Source organism: Musca autumnalis, unplaced genomic scaffold (assembly GCF_047663935.1).
Source record: "Musca autumnalis isolate F117 unplaced genomic scaffold, ASM4766393v1 scaffold_5, whole genome shotgun sequence".
Classification (NCBI taxonomy): Eukaryota; Metazoa; Arthropoda; class Insecta; order Diptera; family Muscidae; genus Musca; species Musca autumnalis.
The window spans coordinates 91,361,742-91,384,456 of record NW_027412088.1 but is presented as its reverse complement, the minus strand read 5'-3'; the positions used below and the strand labels follow the sequence as shown (position 1 = coordinate 91,384,456).

Below are 22,715 nucleotides of genomic sequence, written 5' to 3'. Positions count from 1 at the left end.
GTTATTAAATGTTCTATTGTTAATGCTGTAGATACAATAAAACATACACAAGACATACAGGAATTTACCACATCATCCTTAATATAATGATTATAACCCACCACCATTGTAACGGAATTTGGATACACTCAAAATGCCCATACATCTCTGCTGTTTGACACATTTCAAAGGCTATTGTGAATGAAGAATCCTTGCTGTCGCTGTAAGGGATGTTCAAAACAAAATTTGCAGGAGCATGCGTCGAAATGCGACTGTGAAAATTTTTGGCAGTGTAAAGCGAAACGAAGAAAAGAAATCCACATTTTACACTAAATTTTTGTTGGCGTTAGTTACTTGTTATAACGTTACATAAAAAAGAGTAAATATTCCATAGTAAAAATTAACATTTTCTTTCAATTAATTCATAAAAAAGTAGTTCGAGATTTTGTCTTTTAGAACCATTTGAAGATTTTCTGTAGAATTTGAAGATAATCTGTAAATTTATCTTTGGAAAATTTTACTTTACCATTTCAGTTTTTAGTGTTCACCAAAAAAAAAAAAGAAAAAAAGTATTATAGTTTGTATCGATTTCTGTCTGTCTGACTGTTCCACATCACACATTGCTTTCTTTTTACGATGCTGCGACTACGACGGGCGCTGTGTTGAGGAAAATCTCGTTTTTTAATAATGGGCCAAATGTAAGCAGGAAAAAAACACAGAGGACATCGAATGCGAAAAAAATGTATAACATTAGAAAAAAGTTTGTCAAGATTTTCGAATTCCGGGAAATCAACGATAACACAAAATTATAATTGAAGAAAATCGGAGAAAAACACTATTCATTTCGAATTTTTCGAAAGGCTCCATCCATTCAAGCCTTCAGAAAATTAGTTGAATTTGATAACCCCCCACCCACCATTTGGTATCCTTTGAAGAAAGACTTATTCGACGCAACACAGCATTTGTCAGCATCGTAGTAGTGAATAACAGCAGCAGCATTAACTAAACGCCAACGAAAAAAGAAAAACACACAAGGCAACCAAAGCCACCTTCACCCTTATTATCAGCCAAACCCCACCCCTGCTAACATCCTTTCATTGTACATCGTCGCTGTCATCCAACCATTCAAACTTCGCCTAGCATTGGAATTATTTAATCATGGCATTTTTAAATAAACTGAAATCTGCCCCCTTACCACCTTTAAAAAATATCCTCAATGTAGCCGTTCAGACTGCTCGCCAACATATGCCCGATAAGAAGGACTATGAACAACCAGGTGGTAGACCGACAACAATGCCACAAGAGCCCGACAGTACACAGGCCATGTACCAGGGCGATGAGAATACGTATGGTACCACCGGTAAGTTTGAGGAGATTTATAAAAACTGTGAAATTTTGTTTTTTATCGGTTTTTGTTTAAAATTTCAGATGATAGACCGACAGAATTGAATCCCTTTCGCAATCCAAATGGTTGGATGGATGATGGTGGCGATGTGAAAGGTGAAGGCTATCAAACGACCTCTTTCAATGAATATGATGGCAGATATCAGCAAGCAGATGCTATACGGTAAGTTCATGGTTTTATCAATTCATGGTGAGATGTAAGTCAAGTTGTTGTCCGTTATATAATTATTGATTGAGACGAATCGAAACGTTAGCGGGCGTAATGTTTCAGTATCTTGTAAAAAATTGGAATGAAACTAAAAAATGTGTCCCAATGTAAGATATATGGCATGGGTGGTACCACTGCCAGGATCGTAGCCAGCAATGCATCTCGACACCATTTCAGGAGGCAGGGCCCTATTGACAAAATTTGAACAAAAATGTCTAAAAATGATCATTTCACGGGGCACAGCCCCTGGGCCGCCCCTGGCTACGTCAGTGCGTGGTACAATGAGTCGGACGATACCGACCGTGTGATTCTCTACATCACAATCCTTTTACGAATAAAGCAAAGAATTCAAATTATTGCTATACCAAACATGGACCTAAATATGTCCACAATTTTTGGTATATAAGTGTTCTGATCATTATGAACCCTAAATGCGAAATAATAACTAAATCGATTTGAAAATGTAGGTGCAAAAGTCAAAATACCTGAAATACCCGATTTCAGCGTTATCTGAGGACTATCCCAAAATGTGAGCCCAACATTTTTATGGAATGAAAGAAGCCATTTATAAGTAATTCGGTCACAAAATGTAGCTAAAAACGAAAAAATACTAGAAACAGGGCGGTACCGTTATATGGAGCTATACAACCTGCTGCAAATAAAGGACATATTTTCCATAATTTCATCGTCCTATCTCAATTTTTGTTGATGCGAGAGTGATTAACACAGACGGACGGATGAATAGATTGACTCAGAATTTTACCCTAATCAAAAAACTTATAATGGGAGGCTATATGGGGGCTATACCCAAATGCTGTTGTGAAACCGTAGGAATGTTGTATATCACTAGCGAGGACTAAATATCAAATTTCAGTCATTTCGGTTGGAAAATGTTTACCGAAACCAAGCGGTGCCGTTATATAAGCGCTATATTAAATTGTGGACCCATACCCTTAGCGAACACTTAATGCCGAATTTAAGCCATTTCGGTTTGATAATGACATACCAACCACTTTTAGGCCCTGGTTATGGACCTAGGTGGTCTCGTTTACTGTTAATATGGGTTGGTACATTTTTAGTCGACTTGACAACCCTCCCGATTGAGTTCTGCTAAATGTAATTTTTATTGTATTTAATGGAACTAAAAAACTCACAAAACGTCTTAGTATCCGGATATTCCCCGGTTTGGGACCTATAGGACATTGTTTACACAGAAAAAAATTACTGTATTTTAGGAATAGTGTTCATAAAGTCTTGCCAAGGTTCAAATTTCTGCATTCCATAAATGTCTTTCATAAAGCAAAAAAATACTGGTTTCTTCTGAGAGATTGAAAAAAATAACAATTTTGGAGAGTTGTTTTGTTTTTATTGACTAACAATCACCAAGCACCACCAACCAAATCAGAGACAAATGTTGCTGCTTTTTATATCCTACACCACTATGTGGGGAGGGTATTGTAAGTTGGTTTTGGGCAAAAAGTTTGTAACGCATCGAAATAATGGTCGTAGGCCCATACTTATCTATACCAAAATGATCGTCTCAACGAGCTTAGTCCATCTGGATATGTGTGTCCGTCCGTCAGTCTGTCTATCTAAACTTTGTAATCAGGCTGCAGGTCGCAATTTTGATCGGATTGTCACCAAATTTTGGGTGTTTATGGGGAAAGAATCCTACTGATTTTGGTGATGATCGGATAATATTTAGGGGTCGGAATGGGCAAAAAACTTATTTGGAGAAAAAGTTAACGTTCTTTTCCGTTCTTTTCTCAGCTTCTATATATTTTTGCGATTTTAATTATAATGACGAATATCAGAGATTTTGTTGGTGACTTTCCAAAAACAAAGGCTGGCTAAGAAAGCAGAAAATCCCATATTTACAATGATGCGAGTAGGTTGGCGTAGGTGGCGGAGATATCGCAATAGTCGTTAATACATCCCAGTTTTAAATTTTTTGTAATCACGTTACAGTCGGAATTTTGGTCGGATAATCACGACATTTTGGACGTTGATGGGAGTCTCACAGAGGAAGAAGGCTATCGATTTTGGGGATGCTCCGGTAATTTTCAGGCGTCGGAATGGAGAAATTTCAAAGTTTTATTCATCCGCTTCCAGTTGGGTATCCAAAAAAGAAAATTCGTCAATGGTGGTCAAAGATGGAGGTGGCCAAAAGATGGAGATATCGCAGAAGTCGGTAATGACTTCCATTTGTCGATTTTTTAATCACGCTATAGTTCGCAAATTTGATCGAACCGCACGAAATTTTGGGAGTTGATGCTAGTGCCACAGAGGAAGAAGCCTATTGGTGATGGTCGGAATGGAGAAACTTTCATGTGGAGAAAAATTCAAAGTTGTATTCTTTTGCGAATATCTCGGCTTCTAGTAGGGTATTCCAACGGCAAAGCCTATGAATGTAAGAAGAAAGCATCGCCTTTAAATTTATGCAAAGTAGGTTAGTGAAGTTCGTCAAACAAGGGAGATATCACAATAGTCCGTAATGCATCCAATTTTCCATCATTTTTATACCCTCCACCATAATATGGAGGGTATATTAAGTTTTTTATTCCGTTTGTAACTCATCGAAATAATTATTTGCGACCATATAAAGTATATATATTCTTGATCAGCGTAAAATTCTAAGTCGCTTTAGTGCTGTCCGTATGTCCGTCTGTTCGGCCCGGCCGAACTTAAAGCTTTTTAAATTGTTTGTAATTACGCTACATGTGGCAAATTTTATCGACCGTCACGAAATTTTTGTGGCCTACGCGGGTTCCAGAGAGGAAGAAGCATATTGAATTTATTGATAGTAGGATGGTGTAGGGTATTACATAGTCGGCCCGTCCCGACTATAGCCTTTGCTCACTTATTATTGCTTTTATTTTGTATTATTGTACGAGGGCGGTTCGGAAACTTCTTAGCCTATTAATGAAAGAGAATAGTTAGTTTTTCAAAAATATTTTTATTTTTCAATATAATCTCCTGAAACTTCAATTCACTTAGTCCAACGCTTTTCTAGCAATTCTATCCCATGATTAAAATAGTTTTCCTCAAGGTCTTCAAATATTGTGGTTTACAACTGTAATTGCATCTTCATTTGAGGTAAAACGCTTGCCAGCAAGGAATTTTTTTTAGATTTGGGAACAAGTAAAAGTCACTGGGAGCTAAATCAGGAGAATAAGGTGGATGGTCAAGCAACTCGTACTTTAATTGGTTGACGTTAGCCATTGTTAAAACGCCCTTGTGCGCTGGTGCGTTGTCTTGATGAAAAATTATTTTTTTGTGTTGTAAGCCAGGACGTTTTTCTCGAATTTGTACATTTAATTGATCCAAAAGGTTGCAATAGTACTCTGAATTTATTGTTTTACTATTTTGCAGATAGTCAATCAATAAAATACCTTTGAAGTCCCAAAAAAACCGTTGCCATAACCTTACCAGCCGATTGAATTGTTTTTGCCTTCTTTGGGCACTTCCTCCAGCTTCAGTCCATTGTTTGGATTGTTCTTTTGTCTCTGGAGTATAGTGGTGGATCCATGTCTCATCAACAGTTATGAAACGACGCTTAAAATCCATTTTATTTCGCTTAAAACGATCCAAACAAGCTTGAGAAATGTTCATTCTTATGCGTTTTTGATCGACTGTTAACAAATGCGGCACCCATCTTGCAGAAAGCTTTTTCATCTGTAGTTCTTCATGCAAAATTAAATGGACTCGATCATTTGAGATGCCCATGATATTAGCAATTTCACGCACTTTTATTCGTTGATCATTTAATACCATATCATGCACTTTGGCTACAATTTCAGTTGTTGTTGCTGTTTTTGGACATCCACTACGTGGTTCATCTTCAATGCTTGTACGACCACGTTTAAATTCAGCAACCCACTTTTTTACTGTTGCATATAAAGGGGCACTTTCACCTAACACATTCACCATATCATTATGAATTTCTTGTCCCGATAAACCTTTTTTATGTAAATATTTAATGACAGCACGCATTTCTAATTTTTCCATTGTAAAAAATTGCGGATGCGTCTTTTTTGAACACCTGTTTCTATATGAAGGAGTTGCCAGATCGAAACAAAATTTAACATGTGTTCATAACAGAGATGGAAGTTTCCAAAACACTTAACTTTTTTCTGTTTATACCGCGGTTTTTGTGCTAGGCTAAGAAGTTTCCGAACTGCCCTCGTAGTTGTTATCGTCTTTGTGAGCATAGCAGAACAATATAAACCATATGTACATACATGTTGAGTCTATCAGCACTAACAGCCTGTTTTTTGTAAAAATGCTTGCCTGTCACACGAACCGTTCGTACTTTAGTGCTGTCCGTATGTCCGTCTGTTCGGCCCGGCCGAACTTAAAGCTTTTTAAATTGTTTGTAATTACGCTACATGTGGCAAATTTTATCGACCGTCACGAAATTTTTGTGGCCTACGCGGGTTCCAGAGAGGAAGAAGCATATTGAATTTATTGATAGTAGGATGGTGTAGGGTATTACATAGTCGGCCCGTCCCGACTATAGCCTTTGCTCACTTATTATTGCTTTTATTTTGTATTATTGTACGAGGGCGGTTCGGAAACTTCTTAGCCTATTAATGAAAGAGAATAGTTAGTTTTTCAAAAATATTTTTATTTTTCAATATAATCTCCTGAAACTTCAATTCACTTAGTCCAACGCTTTTCTAGCAATTCTATCCCATGATTAAAATAGTTTTCCTCAAGGTCTTCAAATATTGTGGTTTACAACTGTAATTGCATCTTCATTTGAGGTAAAACGCTTGCCAGCAAGGAATTTTTTTTAGATTTGGGAACAAGTAAAAGTCACTGGGAGCTAAATCAGGAGAATAAGGTGGATGGTCAAGCAACTCGTACTTTAATTGGTTGACGTTAGCCATTGTTAAAACGCCCTTGTGCGCTGGTGCGTTGTCTTGATGAAAAATTATTTTTTTGTGTTGTAAGCCAGGACGTTTTTCTCGAATTTGTACATTTAATTGATCCAAAAGGTTGCAATAGTACTCTGAATTTATTGTTTTACTATTTTGCAGATAGTCAATCAATAAAATACCTTTGAAGTCCCAAAAAAACCGTTGCCATAACCTTACCAGCCGATTGAATTGTTTTTGCCTTCTTTGGGCACTTCCTCCAGCTTCAGTCCATTGTTTGGATTGTTCTTTTGTCTCTGGAGTATAGTGGTGGATCCATGTCTCATCAACAGTTATGAAACGACGCTTAAAATCCATTTTATTTCGCTTAAAACGATCCAAACAAGCTTGAGAAATGTTCATTCTTATGCGTTTTTGATCGACTGTTAACAAATGCGGCACCCATCTTGCAGAAAGCTTTTTCATCTGTAGTTCTTCATGCAAAATTAAATGGACTCGATCATTTGAGATGCCCATGATATTAGCAATTTCACGCACTTTTATTCGTTGATCATTTAATACCATATCATGCACTTTGGCTACAATTTCAGTTGTTGTTGCTGTTTTTGGACATCCACTACGTGGTTCATCTTCAATGCTTGTACGACCACGTTTAAATTCAGCAACCCACTTTTTTACTGTTGCATATAAAGGGGCACTTTCACCTAACACATTCACCATATCATTATGAATTTCTTGTCCCGATAAACCTTTTTTATGTAAATATTTAATGACAGCACGCATTTCTAATTTTTCCATTGTAAAAAATTGCGGATGCGTCTTTTTTGAACACCTGTTTCTATATGAAGGAGTTGCCAGATCGAAACAAAATTTAACATGTGTTCATAACAGAGATGGAAGTTTCCAAAACACTTAACTTTTTTCTGTTTATACCGCGGTTTTTGTGCTAGGCTAAGAAGTTTCCGAACTGCCCTCGTAGTTGTTATCGTCTTTGTGAGCATAGCAGAACAATATAAACCATATGTACATACATGTTGAGTCTATCAGCACTAACAGCCTGTTTTTTGTAAAAATGCTTGCCTGTCACACGAACCGTTCGTACTAAAACGTATACGTTCAAAATTTGGTTCTTGTAAAATTTTACGAACCATTCGTCTTTGTCTAAAAACTTCCGTCTATTTCGGAAAAGCTTTTATTTATTTTGTATTTTTATTTATTGCATGGTTTCCATAATGCTAATTTTATGAATTTTGCATCTGCATCTATATGTAAAAATGTAAACAAATTTGTCAAAAAATATTCACATAATATGAAGAAAAATATGAAGAAAAATTACTAAAATGAAAAGCTTTCATTTATTTGTCACATGAATACAAACGTCAAGGGCTGGTTTCCATTGTGTCTTCCAGCCTGTTTTTGTAAAAATGCTTGCCTGTTACACGAACCGTTCGTACTAAAACGTACACGTTCAAAATTTGGTTCTTGTAAAATTTTACGAACCATTCGTCTTTATCTAAAAGCTTTGTCTATTTCGGTGAAGCTTTTATATTTCAGGATTTCCATAATGCTTATTTTGTGAAAACCAAAAAGATTACGAAAATGAAAAGCTTTATTTTTTTTGTCTCACGAATACAAACGTCAATCGCTCTGAAAACCAAATTGTGTCTTCGTTCATTAAATCGACGAACGAATGGGCAAAAACTGTTTACAAAAACAGGCTGTTCGTAGTGGTGTCACACCAGCTGATCGAATATGAAAAGTCAAATCCCTTTATAAAAAAATTATTTTTGTTGTAATTTCTCCAACAACACAAAGAAAGTTTTGACATAACATATTCAAAATTTTACGATGCCACTACCTGGGTAATTGTGCCATGAAATAGACGAACGAATGGACAAAAACAGGCTGTAAGTTCAGATATTAGATGTTGCCGACCATGTTTATATTTTAGCCTTTTGCAGGATTAACCTTCTTTATGAGGGTTTATTTGATATATAAGCAATGGAATTGACATTTGAAAGCCAGTCGGTTTGTTAAATGCGGCTATATATAAACGTTGTAGATGCGAACTATACACCTAATCACTTTGTTTTTTCGACACCAAACACACTGTAGTTGTTTGGATCAGAATCCGGCAAAAAGGGGCACACGTGCCCTTGATGAGAATAACAACAGAACAACCACCACTCAGTCTTCGTTCAGAAGTCAATGAAGAAGGTTCTGTTGTCGCTTGTTTCAATGATTTTTAATTTTACCAATGCATTAAAGCACACGCTGTTTGTGGAGAGAGCGAGAGATAGTCGAATGCGTGCGTCAAGTACATGAAAGTGTTTTCATAATAAGTTGAGCACGGATATCTGGCAAGATCTTCACAAAAGATGGTCCCAATAGTTATTTTATTTTTTGTGTAATAACCTTTTTAAGTTGGGAAGTTATCCAAATCCAATTGTACCAAATTAAGTACTTTTCGTACCCATAAGTACGAATTTCCAAAACTTCCTCAATCCTACACTCCAACAGTAACCTTAATTCGAAATTTCGGGATTCCAACTCTATCCGTTCACCCAAATATAAATTGTACCAAATTTAGTGCATTTAGTACTTTCCGTACCCATAAGTACGATTTTTCAAAACAACCTGAATCCTACCTGAATTTCTATCCGTTCACCCAAATATAAATTGTACCAAATTTAGTGCTTTCCGTACCCATAAGTACGATTTTCCAAAACTATCTCAATTCTACAGTCCAACAGTAATATTAATTCCAAATTTCAGGATTCCAGCTCTATCCGTTCATCCAAATCCAAATTATAGCAAATTTAGTACCAGTTAGTATCTTGGTCCCTCTTTCATCTCAGGTGGACACTGACCTCCCCGTGGTGTCACCTGGGGAACTGCCTTTAACACCCCTTAAAGGTAGTGAGCTAACATGTGCCGCGCGTTCACCCATAAGAACGTTAAAAACTTGGGTTTGGGCGTCGGGTTAGTAACCCTCCCCTAGAAAAAAACAGCCTACTATGAAAAAACGAAAGAAAAGAAAAACAAACCCCTCTAAAGTTGACGAACCCCGCAAACATTTTAAGGACCATGATCTGCGAATCTGCACCTGGAATGTTCGCACTCTTTATAGAGAAGGTGCAGTCTTCGCATTGGCAGACGTACTTGGAAAGTACAAAGCCGATATTACTGCCATACAGGAAATACGATGGACTGGGAAAGATGTCACAACAACACCTAAAGGTGACGCACTGTATTATAGCTGCCATGACACAAAGCATGAGTTTGGTTGCGGTTTTGTAGTTGGTCGGAGGTTAAAACATCTGGTCTCCAGCTTCACCCCAGTGAATGAAAGACTTGCTACAATTCGATTTAAAGCAAAATTCTTCAACATCAGCTTTATCTGCGCTCATGCCCCAACCGAAGACAAGGACGAACAGACCAAAGATATATTCTACGAGAGCTTAGAAGAAACATATGACCGTTGTCCTGCCCATGACATTAAAATTGTTCTAGGCGATTTTAATGCCAAAATTGGAAAGGAGAATATCTTTGGTCAAACAGTTGGGAAATTCAGTCTACATAGTGAAACATCAGACAATGGAATGAGGCTGATAGACTTCGCAGCGGCAAAAAACATGGTAGTTAGCAGTACCAGATTTAAGCATCTCGATATTCATAAGGGCACTTGGCTGTCTCCAGACCAAAGAACAATAAATCAAATTGATCACGTTGTGATAGATGGAAGACATTCATCGAGCGTGTTGGATGTACGATCGTTCCGAGGAGCAAACATAGATTCGGACCATTACCTCGTTGCAGCAAAGGTACGTACCCGTCTAAACGTTGCAAATAAAGCACGGACAGACACAACACGAAAGTTGGACATCGCCAAGCTGCAAACACAACAGATAGCCACAGCATATTCCACTCAACTGACCCAATTGCTTAATGATAGCGCTTCTCGTCCCGATAACATATCAGCACAATGGCAAAATATTGCCCACTCCATGCAAACAGCCGCAAAATCAGTACTTGGATACCAGAGACCTCCACCAAAGAATCCGTGGTATGACCAGGAGTGCCGTGCTGCTACCGAAGAAAAAAATGCGGCATATAGGGCTACTTTACAATCAGTAGCAACGCGTAGCGCACGAGAGAGGTATCGGGAGAAAAGGAGAGAGGAGAAACGTCTTTTCCGCAGGAAAAAGAGAGAAATGGAAAAGAGGGAGTGTGAACAAATGGAGATGTACAGGAGACAGAACGAAGTCCGAAAATTCTACCAAAGAGTGAAGCATCAAACTGATGGCTTTGGTACAGGAATATCGTCCTGTAGAGATCAACAAGGTAATTTGGTAACTGATACAGATAGTGTGCTCAGGATATGGAAAGAACATTTTTCCAAACTGTTGGTATCCGATAGCAGTGAAGACGGCGAAGATACCACAGATCCAATCCCAGATGATGGTATTGAATGTATACCGCCCAGCCAAGATGAGGTAAGGACAGCAATAAACCGGCTGAAGAATAATAAGGCGGCAGGAGCAGATGGCCTACCAGCCGAGCTGTTCAAAACCGGAGGCGACACGCTGATAAGGTGTATGCATCAGCTAGTTAGCACCATCTGGCAGGAAGAACGCGTACCCGACGATTGGAACGTGAGCATCCTATGTCCAGTCCACAAGAAGGGTGATAAGACTGTGTGCTCCAATTATAGGGGCATAAGTCTGCTCCCTATTGCATATAAGATAGTATCTGGCATATTGTGTGAGAGACTAAAGCCTATGGTCAATGAAATTATTGGACCCTATCAGTGCGGCTTTAGACCTGGCAAATCCACCATTGACCAGATATTTACCTTGAGACAAATCCTGGAAAAGACCCAAGAAATGCAGATCGACACCTTCCATCTTTTCGTCGATTATAAAGCAGCATTCGACAGCCCTATACGTTCAAAGGTGTTCCAAGCCATGTCTGATTTTGGTATTCCTGCAAAGCTCATTCGACTTTGTAGAATGACATTAACTGAGACGAGATCCTCAGTTAAAATTTGAAAGAACCTCTCCGAAGAGTTCACTACCAAAAGAGGTTTCAGACAAGGAGACGGCCTGTCGTGTGATCTATTCAACATCCTGCTGGAAAAGGTCATACGAGACGCGAAGGTCAAAAGAAATGGAACGATATACACGAACAGCCACATGTTACTGGCTTATGCCGACGACATTGACATCATGGGTCGATCGGTAAAGGAAGTAACTGACACCTTTGCAAAAGTCGAAAGAGAATCTGCTAAAGTTGGTCTGGCAGTAAACGGCGTAAAAACCAAGTTGATGGTATCGACGCGTAATATGTCCATAAACACCGCACCATCTGTGAATGTTGGTACCTATAATTTTGAGGTAGTAAAGGACTTCGTCTACCTCGGCACCGCCATAAACACAACAAATAACATCAGTTGTGAAATACGAAGAAGAATAGTGTTGGCTAACAGATGCTACTTTGGGCTGAGTAAGCAGTTTAGGAATAAAGCCACCTCTCGTCAAACAAAAATAACACTGTACAAAACACTGATACTACCCGTGCTAATGTATGGTTCCGAAGCATGTGTACTTGCTCAAGCAGATAAGGCAGTGCTTTGTGTGTTTGTGTGAAAAATTCTTCGAAAGATCTACGGGCCAATCTGTGTTGACGGCGAATATCGGCGTCGTATGAACATCGAGCTGTATCAACTATACAATGACATCAATATAGTTGAACGAATCGAGATACAACGATTGCGATGGCTAGGCCATGTTATAAGAATGAGTGATGATGAACCCGCTAAAAAGGCGTATAAATACGGGCCGCATGGAGGTTCTCGCAGATCTGGAAGGCCAAAGCTTCGTTGGAGCGAACAAGTGAAACGAGATATCACAAAGCTACATATCCCAGATTGGGAAAATACAGCAGCAAACAGAGAGGATTGGAGATTTTTTCTTAGTTCGGCTTATGGAACAAATGTTCTGTAAAAGGCCAGCTAAGTAAGTAAGTAAGTACTTTTCATACCCATAAGTACGAATTTCCTAAACTACCTCAATCCTACACTCCATCAGTAACCTTAATTCGAAATTTCAGGATTCCAACTCTAACCGTTCAACTAAATTTAAATTGTACCAAATTTAGTACCATTTAGTACTTTCCGTACCCATAAGTACGAATTTCCTAAACTACCTCAATCCTACACTCCATCAGTAACCTTAATTCCAAATTTCAGGATTCCAGCTCTATCCGTTCACCCAAATCCAATTTGTACCAAATTTAGTTCCGTTTATTACTTTTCGTACCCATAAGTAAGAATTTCCAAAACTACCTCAATCCTTCACTCCATCAGCAATCTTAATTGCAAATTTCATTGCATGTCTATCTAAATCCAAATTGTACCAAATTTGGTACCATTTGGTACTTTTCGTACACATAAGTATGAATTTCCAAAACTACCCCCATATCTCAATAGTACACTTCAACGGTAATCTAAATTCCAAATTTCAAGTTTTCACCTCTATCCGTTCACTCAAATCCAAATTGTACCAAATTTAGTACCATTTAGTACTACTCGTACACATAAGTACGAACTTCTAAAAGTTCTTTCCTTATATCAACACCACTTCCTCATTCCAAATTTCAGAATTCGAGCTCTTCCCGTTTGCCTAATACAAAGGGTACCATATTTAGTACCTTTTAGTACTTTTCGTACCCTTCTAGGTCGAATTTCCAAAAACCCAGCCTTATCTCAACCCTACACACCTACAGCAACCTACAGTAAAAATTTCAAATTTCTAGCTTCAGCCGTTTCGTCTGGGCGATGATATGTCAGTCAGTCACTCACTCATCACTAAGCTGTTTTATATATATACTAGCAAAATGCCCGCTACTTCGTATGCGGAAAGGATATAAAAAAAACAAATAAACAATATATAATATGGAAATGGCAAACACTGAAAATTTGGTTGCACTAATACCAATTTTAATCAATATTTATTTTTATTTTAGTACTGTACGTACCCCTTAAGTTCGATTTTCAAATAGATCAGCCGTATCTCACCCTTACACATTAACGGCGAGATCAACGTTGCACACCAATACACACCCTAACTCCAAAAAATAAAGATTCCAGCACTGTCCCTACACCCAAAAACAAATTGAGTACCATTAAGTAATTTTCGTTTATTTATGGTACGTATTTCGACGACATATCTCAGCCATACACGGACATTAATACAAAATAATTACAGTGAATTCCATAATAATTACAGTAATTTCAAATCTCAAGATTCCAGCTGTATCCGTTCGTCCAATTCCAAATTGTACCAAACTTAGTATCAAGTCGAACTCTTCGTACCCATAAGTAAGATTTTCCAAAACTACCTCAATCTATCACTTTAGCAGTAATCTTACTTCCAAATTTCAGGATTCAAACTCTATCCGTTAAACCAAATTAAAATTGTACTAAATTTAGAACAATTTCGAATTTTCGTACGAATTTTCAAAACTTCCTCAACGCAACAGGGCTACAATAATCATACTTTCAAATTGCAGGATTCCACCGCTATCCGTGCACCAACATACAAATTATACTAAATTTAGTACTTTTCGTAACCATAAGTTTGCTTTTTCAAAACAACCTGAATCATACTCTTCGACTGTAATCGTAATTCCAAATTTCAGGATTCCAGCTCTATTAATTCACCCGAATCCAAATTGTATCAAATTTAGTACCATTTCATTCCCAAACTATCTGAATCCTACACTTATACAGTACTATTAATTCCAAATTTCAGGATTCCAGCTCTACCCGTTCACCCAAATCCATATTGTACCATATTTAGTACCATTTAGTACTTCTCGTACCCATATGTACGACTTTTAAAAATTTCCTCAATACTACACTCCAACAGTAATCTTAATTCCTAATTCCAACACTTTCCGTTTACTAAAATTCAAATTGTACCAAATTTAGTGCTTTCTGTACCCATAAGTACGAATTTCCAAAACTACCTCAATTCTACTGTCCGGCAGTAATCTTAGTTCCAAATTTCAGAATTCCAGCTCTATCCGTTCATCCAAATCCAAGTTCTACCAAATTTAGTACCATTTAGTACTTTTGACCCAAAGGTACGAATTTCCAAAACTATCTCAATCCCACACCCCTACAGTAATCTTAATTCAAAACTTTAGGATTCCAGCTCTATTCGTTCACCCAAATCCAAATTTAGTACTTCCAAAACCATTTCCTTATTTCAACGCCACTTCCCAACCTTGATTCCCATACCAAATTTGAAGATTCTAGCTTTATCCATTAAAAATATGCAATTGGTACCAAATTTAGAAACTTTTAGTACTTTTCGTACACTTATAGGTCGAGTTTCTAAATACCCTATCGTACATCTTCCTAACTCTCCATCAATGACCACTCGTTTAAAATTTCAGAATTTTAGCTCTTCGCGTTTGCCTAATACAATGGATTCCATATTTAGTACACTTTAGTACTTTTCGTACCTTTCTACGACGAATTTCCAAAAACCCCTTTACACAAAAGCTAATTGTACCAAATTCTGTACAATTCGATATTCCAAAACTACCTTAATCCTTCACTTCAACAGTAACCATAATTCCAAATAACAGGATTCCAGCGCTATCCGCGCACTCAAATCCAAGTTGTACCATTTGGTACATTTCGTACCCATAGTACGAATTTCAAACACTACTTCCATCTCAATCCTATACTCCAACAGCAGTCTGACCAAATTCTAGGATTCCAGCTCTATCCGTTCTCCCAAATCCCTATTGTACCAAATTTAGTACTTTTCGAACACATAAGTACGAATTTCCAAAACCACTCTCATATCTCAGTCCTACACTTCACAGTAATCTTAATTCCAAATTTCAGGTTTTCAGCTACATATATACGTTCACCCAAATCCAAATTGTACTAAATTTAGTACATTTTAGTACTTTTCGTACCCATAAGTACGAATTTTCAAAACTACCTCAATTCTACACCCCACCAGTAATCTCAATTCCAAATTTCGAGATTCCAACTATATCCGTTCACCCAAATCCCCATTGTACCAAATTTAGTACCATTTAGTACTTTTCATACACATAAGTAAGAATTTCCAAAACTTCCCCGATCCTACACTCCAACAGTAATATCAATTCCAAATTTCAGGAATCCAGCTCTATCCGTTCACCCAAATCCAAATTGTACTAAATTTAGTACCATTTAGTACTTTTCGTACACTCAAGTTTCCAAAAACCCTTTGGTGCATCTTTCTTACTCTTCATCAGTGATCCTCAGTCCAAATTTGAGGAATCAAGCTCTATCCGTTCACCCAAATCGAAACTGTACCAAATTTAGTACTATTTAGTATTTTTCGTACCCTATGTACGAATTTCCAAAACTTCCACAATTCTAAACTCCACCAGTAATCTCAGTTCCAAATTTCAAGATTCCAGCTCTATCCGTTCACCCAAATCCCCATTGTACAAAATTTAGTTCCACTTAGTACTTTCCGTACACATAAGTACTAATTTCCAAAACCACCCTCATATCTCAATCCTACACTTCAACAGTAATCTTAATTCCAAATTTCAAGTTTCCAGCTCTATCCGTCCATCAAATCCAAATTGTACTAAATTTAGTACCATTTAGTACTTTTCGTACCCATAAGTACAAATTTTCAAAACTACCTCAATCCTACACCCCACCAGTAATCTCAATTCCAAATTTCGAGATTCCAGCTATTATCCGTTCACCCAAATCCAAATTTAGTACCATTTAGTACTTTTCATACACATAAGTACGAATTTCCGAAAGTTCTTCAATCCTACACTCCAACAGTAATCTCAATTCCAAATATTAGGATTCCAGCTCTATCCGTTCACCCAAATCCCTATTGTACCAAACTTGGTACTATTTAGTACTTTTCGTACACATAAGTACGAATTTCCAAAACTACTCTCATATCTCAATCCTACACTACAACAGTAATCTTAATTCCAAATTTCAGGTTTCCAGCTCTTTACGTTTACCCAAATCTAAATTGTACTAAATTTAGTACCATTTAGTACTTTTCGTACACATGATTAGTAATTTTCCAAACCATTTCCTTTTAGAAGCACCACTTCCGAACCTTGATTTCCATACCAAATTCCGTGATTCTAGCTATATCCGTTCAAAATATACAACTGGTACTAAATTTTAGTACTTTTCGTACACTTAGAGGTTGAATTTCCAAAAACCCTCATTCCAAATTTCAGAATTCTAGCTCTTCCCGTTTGTCTAATACAAAGGGTACCCATATTTAGTACCTTTTAGTACTTTTCGTACCCTTCTAGGTCGAATTTCCAAAAACCCAGCCTTATCTCACCCCTACACACCGACAGCAACCCACAGTCAAAATTTCAGCATTCTAGCTTCAGTGGTTTCGTCTGGGCGATGATATGTCAGTCACTCACTCACTCACTCACTGAGCTCTTTTATATATATAGATGTAGATATAATCATTTGATTCCAGATGCCAATTTTCCGCTGATGATTTCAACTTTGAAAAAAATGTGTTTTATTTCGCAACTAAGGAGAAGCGTTTAACGAAGTTACTATATATTGTTGTTTTTTTAAGTGCGATTTTTAATATGTTATTTTAATCAGTTTTTTCTTATATTAAAGTCTGTTTTGTATTTCTTTGCAATTTTTATATACCTATGGGTCTGCTGTGTTTTTGCTTTTTTCTATGCCTTTCAATTAACCACCACCATTTATAAATGTGTGTATATGTAAGAGATAGCCAGTGAGCGCTTGCTGAGAGCAAGTGAGCATACATTTCAATGTGTTTCACATTGACATTTACGCTCGACAGTGCTACGACCGTGGCCAAAAATGGTAAAAACTAAATACTTCGTTGAACAAATTTATTGATGGGAGTGATAGAAAACATATTAATTAAGAAGAATCTGAAGTTTGGTACTGATACGTGAAGTAGTTTTTGCTATATGAGGATTTAAATCCGACAATTTTAGTAAATACGTATTTTTGTGTTTTTTCTAAAATTAATAAATTATATTATGCGTTAATATTTAAAATTTAAAAGTAACGGTCGCTGCAAAAATGGTTCCAAAGTTCTCTTGGGATGTAATAAACTTGGCTACACTCTTGTTTGCATGTAAATATTAATCATATGGTGTTTACATTTACCCAAACATGTATTACAAAGTTTATTAATTTTCTGAAGCAAATTTTAAATTGAGTGGAGTGGGTAAAAGTGGTATAAAAGTGTATATCGATATTTTTTGCTGTATGAGTAGTAAAAAGTGAGTACTTCAAATATATAAAGGTCCCAGCTGCAGAGGTTTGCAGACGAATATGTCATTTCTCTTTTTCAGCGACCACCTCACTGAGAGGATACCCCCTTTTATAACAAATCGTTTTGCGGTGTTGGCTATAGCGCGAAAACGAATGAACCGATCATCATATATTTTTGTGGGCTTATTAAGTACCTAATAATCTTGCTTTTAAACGAGAGAATTTTAAAAATATCAATTTTTAAAAAAATTGTGAACAGCGAAAATCAAAATTCGATTTTTTACGAAAAATTGACCGTTTTTTGACCACTAATCGGTCAAAAAAATTTTTTAAAGGAAATTTCTCATATATAAAAACAAGAGTTTGATATATTCAATATGCTCACAAACAATATGATGACTAAACACCAAATTTCAGTCATATCGGGTGGATATTGAGGCCACAATACTCAAAATATCGAAAATGAGGAGGCACGGTTCTATGGGGGCTATAGGAAGACGAGGACCTATATCGACATATTTCTGGTGGAAGGTTACAAGTCCCCAACGGAGACTTAATACGAATTTTCAGCCAATTCGGTGTGATACTGAAATACCGAAAATCGGGAGGTACCGTCCTATGGGGGCTATATGAAGGCGTGGACCTATGCAGACAAATTTCAAGGTGAATGTATAAAGCACCCTACGAAGACTAAATACCAAATTTCAGCAATTTCGGTGTAATAATGAGGCTAAAATCTTCAAAATACCGATAATCGGGAGGTACCGTTGTATGGGGGCTATATCAAAACGTGGACCTAAGCCCACAATTCTCTGTTGGAATGTTTGATACCTCTGCCGAAGACTAACCACAAAATTTGAATACTTTAGGTTGGTCATTGTGTCTAAAACATTCAAAATACCGAAAATCGGGAGGTACGGTTCTATGGGGGCTATATCAAAACGTGGACCGACCAACCCAATTTTTTGTCCTGAAGATTGTAAGTCAATAATAGGTACGTGTACCAAAATTCATGCACCTACGACAACTCCTTCTATTTTTGGCCACAGTTAATATGAACTCGCGACATTGTGCGCTCCCTTGCTCTCAGAAAGCGCCCACTGGTGCATGTGTTTGTTTTTTGTGGCTTTTGGGTTTGTATTTGTTTTCACCCAAACATATAATTTGTTTGCACCCAAACATATATTTGTTTGGGACTGATTGCAAACAAATATATTTTTGCTGCAAAATATGTTTGGAAGATATGTCAGAGAGGCGTGTACATAAAGGGAGCTATCTCCAAATCTATACTGATTTCAACATAATTTGGTAATTTTGTTTTCTAGACCAAATTTCGTCACACATTTCAAATTTCATCAATATAGGACATACATACATACATAGCTAGGTTGATGAGCAAAATACCTAAAATCGTTTGAAAATATATATGGGAGCTATATCCATATCTGAACTGATACTTACCAAAATAGAAAGGGCCCGTCCTTTGACAAAAAAAAAAAACTTCCACAATTTTTATGCGAGTCGGACAATAAATGCGATCTGTAAATTGTTTACCAAAATACATGGACAGTCGGATCAGAAAGCGAATCTATGCCCATTATCGAACTAACGCACAAACCCATAATGCACCTCACCACAGTGTAGAGTATAAATATATTAGAAGGAGTTTACAAATTATAATATTTGAATAATCAATAAAGTAATCTTAAAATACATACATATGTACATATTTACATAATTAACATTTCTCTCTTTCAGACAAGGCAGCGTCGCTTCCGAAGGCAGTTCTTTTGTGTGCGAAGGTGAAGGTGGCGGAGGTTCGAAAATCGATGAAATGCAAGCCGCCTGGAATGTTACCAATGCCATTCAGGGCATGTTTATTGTATCGCTGCCATTTGCTGTACTCCATGGTGGTTACTGGGCCATTATTGCCATGGTGGGTATTGCCTACATTTGCTGTTATACGGGAAAAGTGTTAGTGCAATGCCTCTATGAACCTGATCCGGCAACAGGACAATTGGTGCGTGTACGCGACAGTTATGTATCGATTGCAAAGGTGTGTTTTGGTCCCCAATTGGGGGCTAAAGCTGTAAGTATTGCTCAATTGATTGAGCTGCTGATGACCTGCATTTTGTATGTGGTAGTGTGTGGTGATTTGTTGGCGGGCACATATCCCCAGGGTTCGTTGGATTCTAGATCTTGGATGATGTTAGTTGGTATCTTCTTACTGCCAATGGGTTTCTTAAAGTCTCTCAAGATGGTATCACTGCTTTCCTTCTGGTGCACCATGTCTCATATTGTCATAAATGTGGTTATTTTGGGTTATTGTATTCTACAGATTGGTGACTGGGGTTGGTCCAAGGTGCGTTGGAGTATTGATATGGAAAATTTCCCCATCTCATTGGGTGTTATTGTATTTTCATATACTTCGCAGATATTTTTGCCCACACTGGAGGGTAATATGATTGATCGCTCCAAATTCAATTGGATGTTGGATTGGTCACATATTGCGGCGGCAGCATTTAAAGCTGGTTTTGGTTATATTTGTTTTTTGACCTTTCAAAATGATACCCAACAGGTGATTACCAATAATTTGCATTCACAGGGTTTTAAGGGTATGGTGAATTTCTTTTTGGTCATTAAGGCACTTTTAAGTTACCCTCTGCCCTATTACGCCGCCTGTGAGTTATTGGAACGTAACTTCTTTCGTGGTCCACCAAAAACGAAATTTCCCACCATTTGGCATTTAGATGGGGAGTTGAAAGTTTGGGGTTTAGGTTTTCGGGTGGGTGTTATTGTTTCGACCATTATGATGGCCTGCTTTATACCTCACTTTTCAATTCTGATGGGTTTCATTGGCAGTTTTACCGGTACCATGTTAAGTTTCATTTGGCCCTGTTACTTCCATTTGAAAATAAAGGGTCATCTTTTGGATCAAAAGGAAATGGCCAAGGATTACATTATTATTGGGTTGGGTGTTTTGTTTGGAGTTATAGGCATTTATGATTCGGGCAATGCCTTGATAAATGCCTTTGAAATAGGTCTTCCATTTTAAAGAACTAACAGAAATGAAAGCAAAAGAAATCATACAAATTCAATTAGAAAAAATGATAGTTTTTAATTCGAAGAAAAAAAAATCACAATATATTATTTATAGCGAATTATATACATAACACATACAAAAATTATAAACACTATAGAAAATATTATAACAAAACTAATGCAACAAATGTCTTCCAACAAAAAAATCAAAAACAAAATAACAAAAAATTATGATACTAATTTAAATCGAACAAACAATAATAATAAGATAAAATCGAAAATTGTCTTCCAACAAATGATAGAAAAATAAGTAATTTTAAGTACGAACATAACACATATTATTTATAGATATACATACATATATTTAATAAAGCTCTATAATGATAAATCAAGTCTTCCAAAACAATATTAATTGTAACTGTATTTATCTAATTATACTATACAAATATTTATAAAAAACCATGTATAACAAAATTATATTATCATAATATGCATCATTAAACTATTATTATTTGTTCATTAAAACAAGTACAATTACATTTTTATTTTATCCAAATGACATTTACAACATTTTAAAATAAATATATATGTTTTTATTATTTCTAAACAAAATCATAGTTAGTTAGTTCTTCCTTAAAACCTAATTGATAATTTGCTAATTTTTATCAAAACAAATACACGATTATTGAAAGTTTCAAAATGATCATTTGTTTTATTTGGCTTGGTGTGACATTATTCGTTTACGCCTAAAGGTATGCTCTAATTTGTGGGTTTAATTTCTTTACTGTAGAAGAGATGTAAAAGTAAGTACTAATAACGAACTAAGACAGAATGTGATGTGGAATACATACACACAACACAGGTAAACATCTTCATCGTGCTATCGCATTAGTTACTTAACAGTCACTTGATGACAATATTAGGATCATCCGCGTCAATCACATTCTTACGTAATAAGTTAAAGATAAAGATCAATAGAGTCTCTATTAGGATAGTCATGCAAGCACCGCTTAAGTAACATCCAGTAGCGCCAAAAGCTACACGCACAAGTAGTATCGTGCAATCCCGTTACGGAGGGTTCTCTGTATCGACTTGACCTAATATCACGCGTTTGACAGTTGCCAACGCAGTATACATACATATCGCTCATATACTCAAAGAGTGGCATAACTCAAAAAATGCCTTTTCTGAGTTAGCAATTTCTATTTTTTCTACGATTTCTACTTCATCTTGAGTCAAATTCTCACGCCGATATCTCTAAAACTCAACGAGTTACAGCTGATTTACTACAAGCATTGCATTGCAAGCATTGCATAATTCAACAAAAAAGTTTTTTTTTTTGAGTTTATGAAGCAATCATGACATCATCAAAATTCTGGTCTGTTCCAAAACTGCAAAAATTTACTATTTTTTATCATAAAGCAAAAAGTGTTATCGCAATAAAAATTTTTAATTCTTGCAGGTTCTGGAACCGATCTTATGTTTACATTAGAGCTTTTTAGAGCTTGTCGGGTTAATACCCTCTATGAGAATTTATACGTATACGCAATGGATTTGATAATGTAAATCTACTGGTTATACCCTCAGCATTTATGCTAACGACAAAATGTGCCTCATCGAAATAATGGTTTGGACGAAATGTGTTTCAGACAATTTGGAGTTGATTTAGCCATGTCCGTCCGTCTGTCTGTCTATCGGTCTGACTGGCTGGAGCGTACGATAACTCCCGAACGAATCAACCGATCCGGTCCAAAATTTGGCTGGCGTAATATTTTGTCCAAATTTAGTTTAAGGTCGGAGATGGGTTATATCGGTCCAATCCTTCCGGTACCTCCTCCATAAAACTTCGGAAATGTTCGGAAAG

At 36.8% G+C, this 22,715-nt stretch overlaps 1 protein-coding gene across 2 annotated transcripts; it reads left to right on the top strand.

Annotated features, from left to right (window-relative positions):
- Positions 1-253: 253 nt before the first annotated feature.
- VGAT (vesicular GABA transporter) lies at positions 254-21,551 on the top strand. Of its 2 annotated transcripts, none has more exons than XM_073957660.1 (4): positions 254-358; positions 1,202-1,339; positions 1,408-1,546; positions 19,568-21,551. In XM_073957660.1, the coding sequence occupies exons 2-4, from the start codon at positions 1,225-1,227 to the stop codon at positions 20,862-20,864; spliced, it is 1,551 nt and encodes a 516-aa protein (XP_073813761.1). In that variant the 5' UTR covers positions 254-358; positions 1,202-1,224; the 3' UTR covers positions 20,865-21,551. The 2 variants fall into 2 exon arrangements, with proteins under 2 accessions (XP_073813761.1, XP_073813760.1); XM_073957659.1 differs by having other exon boundaries at positions 256-358; positions 514-1,339.
- The last annotated feature ends 1,164 nt before the right edge of the window (positions 21,552-22,715 follow it).